General features: G+C 32.3%; 1 protein-coding gene across 1 annotated transcript; it reads left to right on the top strand.

Annotated features, from left to right (window-relative positions):
• The first annotated feature begins 12,055 nt into the window (after window positions 1–12,055).
• On the top strand, window positions 12,056–13,789 carry LOC126894390 (general transcription factor II-I repeat domain-containing protein 2A-like). The gene is made up of 3 exons (XM_050665368.1): window positions 12,056–12,209; window positions 12,318–13,085; window positions 13,374–13,789. Exons 1-3 carry the CDS (start codon window positions 12,056–12,058, stop codon window positions 13,787–13,789), a joined length of 1,338 nt encoding a protein of 445 aa, XP_050521325.1.
• The last annotated feature ends 420 nt before the right edge of the window (window positions 13,790–14,209 follow it).

Here is a 14,209-nt window from a genome sequence, read left to right as displayed (position 1 = left end):
AACTTATAAACGAACACATAATAAAAATAAACATACCATACAAATTGTAAATCTAAATATTGTGTACAAAATTAGTGCTAAAACTTTTTCTCGTGAACCCATTAGTTTTCTAAGAAAATGATTTCCTATGCTACGACCCCAGCGCGGTGGGGTCGTGGCAAATTGTTTATGTTTTATGCATTGAATTATTTGTATCACTACAACAGTTAAATCGAAGATAAAATGTATTAGAAATCTAAGTACCAGCAACTAAAAATTAAATATCTAACGACATAGATTTGATATAAAGTTTTAACCAAAAATAATCAGGTCTTTATTTTTGAGAGAGACAATATGAGTGCGAGTTGGATTTAATTGAAACATTTCATAAAAGCATAGCGAGTGCTAATAATTTCTGTTAGCTTTCTTATGGATATTAGAAGAGATATTTTGTACATTTAAAAAATTTAAAATTTAAAGTAAAATTAATGTCTTTTTAACTTAGCATCGAAACTAAAATATATACGGAATTAATATTTTAAGATGCTGAGTTATAATCGATGGATTCAAAGCAATAACAAAAATATACAAAATAAGTGGATTTATATATTACCCTTATTATTAGCATTAATAATCTAAGAAAAAAATAATAAAGTAATAGATCGATTAAAATTTCAAAATTAGTTCTCAGACTGTTTGAGGCAGACGCCCCGTCGTTTACTATTGGTCCAGTTGTTTTCAGTGTTGAGCTCGGCTATGCTGTTCTATTACCTGAGGTAATGATGGTCTAATGGTGCTAGTCCAATGAACTGTAGTTCTCTTTGTTGGAGGGCTAGAAGTGGTTGGGTAGGAGGTCAGAATTGTATACTCATCAGTAATGGTATTAATGGAACGCAAGGACTTAAAGAGGGTTGTGATTTGTGTGTGATGATTGTAGTTTCAGAAAGGACAGTGTTAGGAATTTTTGAATTTAAAAGGTTCGACAAGACGGGTTTTCCAGGGGGGTAGCTGTATTTTTTCCCAGGAAGTTGTACTCTTGAACTCAATTCAAAAGTGTGTGAAACTCCTTGGCATTGTTGCACCTCAATCTCCTTGTGCTTACTGTGTTTTTGGTGGATAACGAACAACGTTAGGAAATGTATTATTCAAATATAATGCGTTTCATTTTGATAGAGTGGAGGGAAGGGGATACTAAAAAGTACGTAATTATTATAGAAAAATGTAATTAACTGATTAACTAGAAAAATTACTTACCAGGATTCGATTCTTAACGGGGAACCAATTACGATACAGATAATCCTAATGTCAATAAATGGTTTATATATAGGGAACATAAGCACGTATAATAATGTTTAAATATTAATTGTAACGGCACTGGGCAAGAAAAAAAATGTAAATAAATAAATATATATTTATTTATAATTCTCCAATACATTAATAACTATATTTTTCAAGTTGACAGACTTAGTTAATTTCAATTATGGCTAAAGTGCGTATTAATATAATTGAATTTTTTTAGTACTGTACATTAGTACCAAGTATATTTCGGTCATGGCGAGTAGCCGAATCTTTTTTTTTTTAAAAAAAAAATTGTCCTTTATCTCGTTTGAGATAAGTTGCTTAATATAAATAGTACGTGCAATTAAGTATTCGCGTATTACTTTGCTATAAAACTAATTCCTGTAAAAAGAGGATCAGCAACTTTTCTAAAGCCAGAATCTTCTATTGATTTAAAAGGTCTACAATTTACTGAGATCATATTAATACAGCCATGAATTGATGGCTTCAATAGTTACTGAAGTACGACTAATTTTAACTTTAACAGTCACAAATTCATCATCCTATAAATAAAACCCAAATAATTTTGTGATTTTTATCAACTTAAAAAATATAGATAGAAAGAAACATTAATTCCCAACTGATATGTTTTTTCTATAAGAGATAGAAAATTTTATTTAATGTAATAAGATCCATTTCTTATCAAAATACTACTGAAATACCTTCTCTCATGATTAATTTTAAATAAATTTTTTAAATGTTAAAAACTATACATACACACATATATATAATACTCTTACTTTCTTTCTTTTTTCTTCTTTGTTTTAGCTGTAGATATTTCACTCAATAAGGTGGTTGAAAAATATCAACAAAATATAATTTTTCAAATAGTCTAAGTATCAGAAGGTTAATAATCACATATATGTGTAGAAGTATAGCATAACAGTCGACTTAATTATATTAATAATAGTTTAATTAAATCGCTTCATTATAATCTTTTATGTAATAATTTATTTGTATATTATATAGGTAATAAAAAAACAANCACCCAGAGAAAAACCTCGATCTATATAATAAATTCATTGTTCAATTTGATAAATATATCATTACTATTGAATCTATGATATATTTATCAATATGATATTTTTTTTTCTTGTCTTGAACAATAATTATTTATAAGAATAGTTATTTTGTTNATTGAACAATAATTATTCATAAGAATAATTATTATGTTCGTATTAATAAAACATTATCATAAACCCTTGATAAAATTTCTCTATCAAAATTGATTGACGTTTTTCTTTGGGTGTAATCATTTATTTGTATATTATATAGGTAATAAAAAAACAATCACTGATTAATAATCAACAAAGTTTATTACAAAAAATATACATATAATACAAAAAATATATATTTAACAATGTACTTGACAACAATATGTTTTCAACAAATATACAGATTTAATAAAAGAAAAACAAATACAAAAAAGTAAATGAAAAATGTAATAAACAATTAAAAAATCTGAACTTGCACAGATAACATAAATCGAGATATTTCTCAACAGAAAATATACATAATTATGACCATGAATATTTATAAATGATCAGTTACCTAGCATCCACGATATCATCTCACTTGTAACGCTTGGAATGGTTAACTTGGTACTGAAAAATATGTGTTGGCAGGCCTAGCCCTTCTACTGCCACGACGATTAAAAGCTTCAGGCTGTCTATGCCTTATAATCAGCGGCTTTATAGCTCTAGGAGTTGGTTTTACTCGCATTACTGGCTTGCACTTGGCGATCGCCTTTCGAGTTGTTTTGGATAATATCAACAAAAAACAAGGCCTCGTGTTTTTTGCCAACGGTTTATGACAATAAGATCCATTCGGGACACGGAAAACGAGTACTGCTTTAAGTTCATCACCCAGACTGTTGTTACCGCAACACTTGATAGCTGGGGATGTCTTGAGCGCGTTCGACAACTGCGGTGTCGCGTTTATCTCATATTTTCGTTGGCCAAGCAGGTAGGAAGTGACATCACTCATCCGACATCCTCTTAAAACGAAACGCTTATCGTCTTCGGAGAACTGAAACGGATACCTAGTGCCTATGGAGAATATTGAGTAGTANGTGAACTGAAACGGATAACTAGTGCCTATGGAGAATATTGAGTAGTACTGATACCCGTCAAATGTCTCCAAAGATAAGTCGGAGTCGTTTGATATAACCATTTTCATGAAACGCTTTTCATCTTCTGGACATAACAAACGCAGCGCATTTTCAGATTTAACAGACAACTCGACAACGTGCTGAAAAATATCCTTCGCCGGTAGTTGCTGATACGACACTTGATCGCTGCACATTTTCCACTCCGTAAAATTGGCAATCTCACGGACATTAGCAGCAAAAGATACTTTGTCGAAATCGTCATTTTTATTGAAATAACGACGAGGAAAGAGCCACTGAAATTCGCGGTACATCTCAAAGTACTTGACATTGGTTGCGAGTAAAATCAGCTGCATCTCCAAAGAGTATTGTTCTTGGGCGCATGAAACAGCCATTGTTATTCTTGTAGTTTGCACGTAGAAACAAAACGGATTGAACAGTTATTAAACACGTATTGAACTTAAGACAAATCACAAAAATGTGTCGAAAGAATAACAAAATGCAGCCTCTTATATATGAAATATTTCAAAATATTTTGGCCAGCAACGAATAAATAAATCATATAAAAATAATAGTTAATTGCAAATTATTAGCAGCCAGCTAATCAAGATATATATTATTTACTATATTGTAATTATATAAGCCAGCAAATTTGAAATTGTTTAAATCTGGACGTTGATTTTATTACGAGCATTGAAAAAGCGTATATTTTTGAATTATTATATATTCATATATTAATAACAAAGTAAAAACACTCCATAAAAGTAGTCGTACATTATTATCGAAAATATTTATAATTACTGTAAATAGATTAATACTATATGAATACAAAATCAAAATCCATAATAATCTGGAAAAAAAACTATTTTTTTAATTATTTATAAATACTAGAAATATTTCGTGTCTAGTAGTATTTTTATTTTTTGTTAATTTAATGGTTAATGATAAAAAAAATGACTCTGTATATTAGAAATAAGTATTAACATAATATATATTATTATGATATGACCATAATGAGCGTTTTTTTATATTTGTCCATAAAAATTTTCATCACTCATCTGACTGATTTTAATAACTAATATGTTCGAAGAACTTAATTTTAATCTATTATTGAATTTAATATTATTTATATTTTTATTTAAAACTAAATGCCAGAAAAGAAATACAAATTCTTTTGATTTTTAATAATTTATATAAAAGTACCTTGCGATATGTAAAAACGGCACATAGCATAAGTTCGTGTAGGACGTCAGAAACAAGAGAGGGAGCGTTCACCGATGGCGATCACGCTCCAGTAGATGGACTTTGCAACCTAGCTAGATAGCAGGGGTACTGTAAACAGGTTAAGCTCGCCATGTAATAAGACGGCTGATGAAAGAGACGAGGTAACCGTGTATTAAACGTATCACAAAATATATGGTACCGTGTCAATGTGAAGCTCAAAAATATTCTATTTGTAATGTGCGTTTTATATTTATGCCTGTCCATGAAAATTTTTGGCTGATTTTAATAAAGAATACTGTTGGATATGTAGTTAGTAGAGAGCGTTTTGTTATATTTTTGTTATGACTGATAATGCCACTCGTATTACTACCACCGGTTGTGCGAGAGAATCATTACGCTGTATGATTACGTACGCGATCGTTGTATATCAAATTACTGACGGTCCTTTTTTGAAATTTTTTGCGTTTTCCCCGCCATCTTAATTCGTCTTGTTATATGGCTCTACAATGCCTGCGAACGCTTATATATCTGTCACACCTTTGTGCGTTATTGTTTATCGCCCTTACGATACACTCATTGAGAATTACACTCGTACACTTTGAATTACTGTTCGCGACAGTAAATTTTGCCTAGTTCAATTGTCATGCCAACGACTTCATTCGCATTCCATTCACATTAACCAGTCATCATCATTAGTCTTTATCATTTAGGATACATTTTTTAATCAGACCATTTCCAATTAAATTATTATTCCGATTATTGTATATATGGTCCATTTCGAACCATATATACAGAGGGGTTCATTATTTAAAATGCATATAGAAAGTAAAATTTTTTTAACTTGTAGTGTTTTGGTGTTTATATTTATTACAAAAATACTACAATTAAAATTTATAATAATTAATAATTTTTAATAATGAAATATGATGTATATATACATAAAAATAAGAGTACAAATATTAAGTGTCACTGGATTGACGGACAGCGCGATACTAAAAATAATACACGGAGTGTTATCGTACTGCAGTATACATCTAAGATAAAATATATAAACATATATAAATGCATTCATTGTTACATGTTATTTAACATCTTTGTTAATCCCTACATTACCCCCCCAGTGAAAACGATAATTTTACGTTTAACATACATAGTTACAAATATAAAAATACAAATACAAATATAAAAGTAATACAACTCACAATTTACAAAAACCTTACGGGGAGGCGGATGGTTCTTCCTGACTTGGTTTGTTTTGTTTGTATTATTGTTGGTCTTGTAGTTGTATTTCTCTGGTTGTGCTGGTTCGTTGTTTTTGATAGATTTGTGTTATTATCTTCATTTTCGTTGAAAAATGGCTTCAGTCTGTCTATTGATATGATACATTCTCTTTGCCTAATTAATAATTTAAAGGTTTTTTCGTACCGTTGAACAATTTTGTACGGACTTCATATGGTTGTTCTAGCGGTTTCTTGGCCCGGTCGACCCGAACGAAAACGTGTGAACAGGATGCTAGATCTTTATATATAAAAACTTTTTTACTGCCGTGATTTGAAGTTGACACTGGGCGTATGGTTTCCATTGTTTTCTTTAGTGTTTCAGCAAAGGAACAAGGGTCTGTTGCCACTGATGACTGCATAAAAAACTCATTAGGTAATCTAATCGTACTTCCAAATACAATTTCTGCAGGTGTTAAACCTAGATCTTCTTTAATCACTGATCTAAGGCCCATAAGAACTGAGGGGAGTACATCTGTCCAGTGCTCAGTCTCGTAACACTTTATTGCCGTTTTAAGTGATCGGTGGAATCGTTCAACTAAACCATTGGCTGGTGGATGATATGCTGATGTACGTATTCTTCTAAACCCTAAAATTTGCGTTACTGCGGTGAACAGAGTAGACTCAAATTGCCGTCCTTGATCTGTTGTCAATCTCTCCATAACTCCATATCGAGCTATCCAGCCTTCAAACAACGTACGAGCTATGGTTTCAGTCGAAATATCCTGAATTGGAAAAACTTCTGGCCATCTATAAAATCTGCCTATAGCGGTTAAACAGTAAGTACAACCACGTGACATGACCATAGGGCCGATTATATCGATGTGTACATGTGAAAAACGATCACTCGGCACATTAAAAATACCACACGGACTTATAACATGTCGCGTTATTTTTGACTTTTGACACGCTAAACACGCACGAGTCCATTTCGCACAATCACTGTTCATCGACGGCCACACGAAACGACTACTCACTAATTTTATTGTTGACCGTATACCTGGGTGAGCGAGATTATGTAGACAATTGAACACATTGCGGCGAAATTGTTTGGTAAGATACGGTCGTTGTCTACCATTAGAAGTGTCGCAGTAAATATTTGTGTTCGTAGTGGGCATATTTACGAGCTCTAGTTTTATCGATAATTCCGGTTTTGACAATAACGACAATAGTTCTGCGTCTGCTAACTGGTCGTAAGCNTTCCGGTTTTGACAATAACGACAATAGTTCTGCGTCTGCTAACTGGTTGTAAGATAACTTGTCATAATCTAGCGGTGGCGGTGCATTTATAGTTTCTATTCTCGATAACACATCGGCCACTGTATTCTGTGTACCTGTTACGTGCCGTATTGATGTTGTAAACTGACTAATAAAATCAAGTTGTCGTGCACGTCGAGGTGGTAATTTATCTGAGTGTTGTGTGAATGCGTATACTAACGGCTTATGGTCCGTAATTATTTCAAATTCACGGGCTTCCAGCATATAGCGAAAATGCTTAATGGCTTCATATACCGCAAGAAGTTCACGATCGTATGCACAGTATTTTTTTTGTGTTTGGTCAAGTTTGCGAGAGAAAAAAGCAAGTGGTTGCCAAACGCCGTTTTTAAATTGTTCTATTACTGCGCCTATCGCCATATCTGACGCGTCACATCGTAATTGAATATTCGCGGCCGGATCTAGATACGATAATGTTGTGGCTCGCTTTAAGTCTTCTTTAGTTTTCTCGAACGCTCCCGTTGATTGATCGGTCCATACAATTGGTGTTTTGTCGTTTTTTTTGCTGTTTTTAAGATAATCGTGAAGAATAGCTTGTGTACTTGCTGCGTTTGGGATACAACGGCGGTAAAAATTGCACATAGCCAAAAAACGTCGAAGCTCTTGTACATTATTCGGCCGTGGATATTTGTCTATCGCTTCCAGTTTTTCAGGATTTGGTCTAAGACCGTTACCCGATATGATGTATCCTAAAAATAGTACCTCTTCTTTTCCAAATATACATTTATTCGTATTTATCACAATGCCGTACTCACTGAGTCGTTGTAATACACGTTCGAGGTGGCTCAAATGCTCTTGTGTTGAAGACGATGCAATTAAAATATCGTCCAAATACACTTCACAAAAATCTAAGTCTTTTAAAACACCGTGTATGAAACGCTGAAATGTTTGAGCTGCATTTTTAAAACCGTATCCCATCCGAACAAACTCAAATAACCCAAAAGGTGTTGTAATAGCTGTTTTTGGAATATCGGACGGTTCTATTGGTATATGGTTAAAAGCTTTTATTACTTTTACTTATTACTTATTACTTTTATTTTGCAATCGCTGTGTGATGTCTTGAATGTGTGGAATGGGGTATCTGTCCGGTAATTTGACTGCGTTTAACCTACGGAAGTCGCCGCACGATCTCCATTCACCGTTCTTCTTTTTTACTAGTTGTAATGGGCTGGCCCACGGACTATTTGAAGGTCGGCATATGCCCTGTTCCACTAAATATGCAAATTCTTTTTTTCGATCTCTAGTCGATCCGGAGGAAGGCGTCTTGGTTTATCGAAGAGTGGTGGTCCTTTAGTGATGATATGATGTGTAACGTTATGTTTACAATCCATTGGGATCATGTTTGTTCTTAATACTTGCGGAAATTTTTTGAGTAACTTAATGTACGCTGAATCGTCTTTAAAAGCGAAGATGCCCAAGGATATTCCAAACCGAAAAGTCCGCACCAGTATCAATTAAGTATTGAGTTTTTGTTATTTTGTCAACAATAAATAGACGACGAGATTGAAATTCACTACCGTCGGTCGTTTCGATAGTAGATCGTTTATAGTTTTCCGACGTGTGCTGGTATTTACACGGTGGTTTGCATTTAGTAGCCTTATCTTTGAATCGGTAATGATAATAACACGTATCATATCGTGGTCGTGAATTGTCTCGGCGCATAGGTGATTTTGAGTGACGCCTATTGTAGCTACGAGAGTTGCTGTTGCTAAGTCGCTCTACTGCTTGTGTGAGTGCTGCGATCTGATGTTCCACTTTTCTTATTGTCGTTGCATCGTCAGCTTGTTCATGTGACTGACGGTTTGTGACCTTGTCACTAACGCTGGAAATGGAAAAACCATCATTCCGGCTGTCCGATATTTCGATAATTTTATCTGCCATCGAAGCTAAGTTATCCAACTTGTCGTTGCTAGCTGAAATTATAGTTTTTACCTGATATGGTAACCTTTGTATCCATAGTGTTTTGAGTATTTCATCAGTTACTTTTCCATTAGCTAGTTGACGCATTTCTGAAAGAAAGTGGGATGGTTTCCGATCACCGAGTTCGACTTCAGTCAGTAATTTTTTAAGCCGACATTGTTCAGATTCGGAAAATCTTTCGATAAGCCGGGTTTTTAATGCTTCGTACATTTTCGTTTCTGGTGGATTGAGTATTATGTCACTAACTTGAGCAAGAATTTCACTTTCCATAGAGGAAACAACATGATGAAATTTACTTGCGTCAGCTGTAATTCTGGTTGTATAAAAAACGGATTCAATTTGTTTGAANTTGGTTGTATAAAAAACTGATTCATTTTGTTTGAACCAAAGTTCTGGGTTGGTGCGCCAGAAAGTTGGGATTTTAAACGCTCGCGTTGAATTCATATTGGGCTCGCCGTATTCGATATGGTCTCGGCCATCATTACCGGTCGCGTCATCACGCACACTTACTATCGCACTATCGGATTTGTTGTTCATTTTAGAGGTCACCAATTTGTAGTGTTTTGGTGTTTATATTTATTACAAAAATACTACAATTAAAATTTATAATAATTAATAATTTTTAATAATGAAATATGATGTATATATACATAAAAATAAGAGTACAAATATTAAGTGTCACTGGATTGACGGACAGCGCGATACTAAAAATAACATATATAAACGAATTCATTGTGACATATTATTTAACATCTTTGTTAATCCCTAACTAAACTATACAAACTAAACTTTAAATTTATCACAAAATAGTGTAATTTAATTTTTTTTCTACAATATTTATAGATGTATAGATTCTCGAATAAATAAATTACATGGCAAATATACAATATTTTTTTCTACTGAGAGTAGGTTTATGAAAATATGTTTTGTGTATACCACCCTTAAGCAAAACCTACGCAATTGCTATATGTGGAGTCTTATGGCCCTGATCCTATGGCAAATACCTTGCCTAGTTTGCCCCTGTGCGGGCACTGGTGTTTATAGTTGAGAGGTGACGACTTTGGCCACGCAACGGATTGTGGAGTCGCCACCCTCATGGATCCCTTGCAAAAGGAAATCGGGTCGCCAACCACTTAAGTGGATTTAAGAAAAAAAAATAAAAAATAATAAGAAAACCAATAATATGCACTTTGATGAAACAAAGTGGATTAAAAAAATTATATATACATATACTAAAATATAAAGTGTTGTTGTAGACTATTATACGCTGATACCTTGTAAATATAACAAATAGGTTTATTTGATGTCACCAGTGGTGGACATACTTTAGTATGTCGAAGACCGTGACCTTAAAACTAGAGAAAATGATTTAAAAGGAAAAAGAAATAATATACACGTGAATATTGAAGATATTCACGCAATAAAAAGATTTTTGTTGATTAAGAAAATTAAGAGGACTTTATTAAATTATTAGTTAAGTTAATAGTGGACAAAACCCGAAGGCAAAAACCACTCTGCAAACGAAGGGACAAAAGAGAGAAAAAAAAACAATTATTAAGACAAAAAAATATTTAACCTACAACTTTTAAATATTACACGTGAAGTGTCTTCCGCATCGGAACAAGTCCGTGTACTCCGGGCGTGGCGGATAATTTCTGTAATCTGGTCGGCCGGACCGTACTTGGGCACTGCGGGAATAATATATATACACGACACACCACTGACCAATAACCTAGTATTTATTAATTATAGCTAAAATTATATACAGCTCGTAAAAAAAATAAATTTAAGATAGAAAAAGGCTCAAAACAATATATTAAATAAAATAAAAACAATATACGATAACCAGTCCCGGATGGGACAAATCCTAAGATGGGGATCTCGGCCCCGGAAATGGCCGACGCCTAGTTAAATTTGTACATTATTATAATGAACGACACACACGAAAAAAAACTATTATTGGCTGCCCGCACACAGAAACAATACCACGACGGTGGTTCAAAGAGAAGAGAACACAAATTTTTCTTACACACCGGGCGAGACATAACGACGACGACGATTACGTTTGTGAGAGGGTATCGGCTTAACAATTTACAAAATATAAAACAGATAAAAATATGAACAATATTAAAATTATACAGGAATTGACAGTGGTGGCCAGTGTATGTGTCATATAAGGAACGATTATTAAACTGATAAAGAATATTGTGTGTATAGCGTTCACCTTGACAGCAACAGTACAGTTTTCTGATTACACGGCCGGATATAACGTACGCGCGCCCATTAGCAAAGCAAAACAGTAATCTATCTATATCAGAGATGGCGAAACTATGACACGCGTGTCACAGAGTGACACGCGCATACTATTTTAGTGACACACGGATCTATGTAAAAGTTTGTCATCAAAAACCACTGGTCGTAGGACGTAGACTAAAATAAATTGAGATTACAAAAATGAAATATTAAATTTATGGTATTATACCTACACGCATTGAATTGAATATCTACACTGCTCAAACTATTAATTTTATTACTTTTCGATAAGAAAATCTTATTCGATAAGAACATTATTAGGTATATATTTATATAACGGATATAACGTGTAAAACTGATCCACGGCTAGCGTTAGTCATTACTCATTCGTCGAATCGAATGTGTTTCATGTGTTAAATTTTATCGTTGCCTTTGACTTGTCTAAATGAATCGTTTTGGCAGTTTTCATTATTGGTGAGTGTTATTTTTATAATAATTTAAAGGTTATATTTTTTAATAAATGATGTCAAAAAGTAAAAGTGGAAGATCATTTCACGAACAATGGACCGTAGATTATGGGGTAGTTCAAAAAAATAATAAAGTGTTATGTTGTTTATGTAATGAAACAGTAGTTAGTCGCAGTTTTAATGTAAAAAGACACTTTGAAACAATTAATACAAACATGTTTTCTTTATCAACTGAAGAAAAGTTGGAATTAATTTCGCAAAAATTGAAACGTTTTAAAAATCAATCAAATAATTTCAAAGCTGCTTTTATACCAAACAATAATTTAACAGCTGCTAGTTTTTCTGTATCCCACTGTATTGTACAGCATGGTAAACCAGTTTCCGATGGAGAATACATAAAAGAAGTTTTTTTAATGACATCAAATACTTTATTTCATGATTTTGTGAATAAAAATGAAATAATAAAACGTATTCAAGATTTACCTATTAGTAGAAATACTGTTAAAGAACGAATTTTATGTATGAGTGGCGATATATCAAATCAGCTTCAAACTGATTTAGCTTCAGCAGACTTTTTTTCGATTTGTCTTGATGAAAGTACAGATGTAACTTCCCAAGCTCGTGTAGCAGTTTTTGTTCTATTTATTAGTGTTAATATTATGAAAGAAGAATTAATAAAATTAATAACAATTTCTACTAAAACAACTGGTCGTGATATTATGGATGAAGTACATAAAGAGTTTATAAATTTAAAAATCAATATTCAAAATATTGTTTCAATAACTACTGACGGCGCTCCAAATATGGTTGGTAAAAACAATGGATTTATTAAACTTTTTTCCAATGAAATTTTGCATCCTTTAATCAACTTTCACTGTATTATACACCAAGAAGCGTTGTGTGCAAAAGATAGTATGAAATCGCTTCAAAAAGTAATGGAAACTGTTACAAAAATTGTCAATTTCATAACATCTCGAGCTTTAAACAATCGACAGTTTGCCAAATTATTAGAAGAGGTGGAATCGCAATACTCTGGCCTTCTTATGTATAATAGTGTTCGATGGTTGAGTCGCGGGCAAGTTCTTCATCGATTTGTTGAATTACTGGCAGAAGTACGTTTATTTTTGTCGGACAAATCTCAAGATTATCCAGAGCTTACTGATTTAAATTGGTTGAATGATTTGATGTTTTTCACAGATTTTACTGCAATTTATAATGATTTAAATAAAAAACTCCAAGGCCGAGGTCAAACAGTTTTAACTATGTTTGATAATATTAAAATTTTTGAAAAAAAAATTGAAGTTTTTTGTAAAGATCTACAAAATGAAAACTTGAAATATTTTCCTTATTTGAAAAAGCAATTAATAGAAAAACATTTTAAAGATGATCAGTTTGATATGAAATTAATAATAACCAAATATGTAAAAATATTAAAAAATGCATACGAATTATTTTCAAGCAGATTTTCCCAATTTCGTCATCTAGATTCAACATTACAGTTTTTATTAAATCCACATAATATTAAATTTGAAGAACTTAAACTTAGTTTTTTTGAGTGGTTAAATATTGACAATTTAGAAATGGAGTTAATAGAATTTCAGGGAAGTAATATTTGGAGAAATAAATTTATTAATTTGAATAATGAGCTAGAAAATAATCATCATGAAATTGGTAGGAATTTTAAATCGGAAAATTTGATTCTTAATGAGTGGAAAAGTCTTCCAAATTCATTTGCATCTATGAAAAAACTAGCTCTTTCTTTATTGACAATGTTTGGATCAACTTATGCGTGTGAGCAGCTTTTTTCTTCAATGAATTTTATTAAATCAACTGTAAGGAATCGTCTTGGAACAGATTTAAGTGAAGCATGTGTTCAATTAAAATCGACCAAGTACAGTCCAAGAATTGATTCATTAGCCAATAAAATGCAGCAACAAATTTCTCATTAAAAATTCATGTATAAAAATTTTATATTTTAACATTTCAATATTTTTTAATTTTTTATAAATTAATTTTTTTTACATACTGACGTGATACATATACTTTTCGTATCTAATATAATTAAATTGTTTGATAATGTAATATTTGACATGTTTTTTATCATTCAAACCATGGATATAGGAATTTTTAAGTATGAAAAAGGGTTATAAAACTAGTTGACACGCAGGGAAAACAAAATTCAACCAACATTTTTTTTTGACACGCTAGTACAAAAAGGTTCGCCATCCCTGATCTATATCATAAAATTCACATTTTGTCACGTTACATAGTAATTTGTCAAAATATGAGTATGAAGTTTTATTGATGAGGTTTTATTGCACTGCAAAAATTTTGATTTATATTAAAAATATAAATTAAACATTTTTTAT

This window comes from Daktulosphaira vitifoliae, unplaced genomic scaffold (genome assembly GCF_025091365.1).
Source record: "Daktulosphaira vitifoliae isolate Bord-2020 unplaced genomic scaffold, ASM2509136v1 Scaffold_1, whole genome shotgun sequence".
Taxonomy (NCBI): Eukaryota; Metazoa; Arthropoda; class Insecta; order Hemiptera; family Phylloxeridae; genus Daktulosphaira; species Daktulosphaira vitifoliae.
The sequence above is the reverse complement of the archived record's forward strand: the minus strand, read 5'-3'. Positions and strand labels throughout refer to the sequence as shown.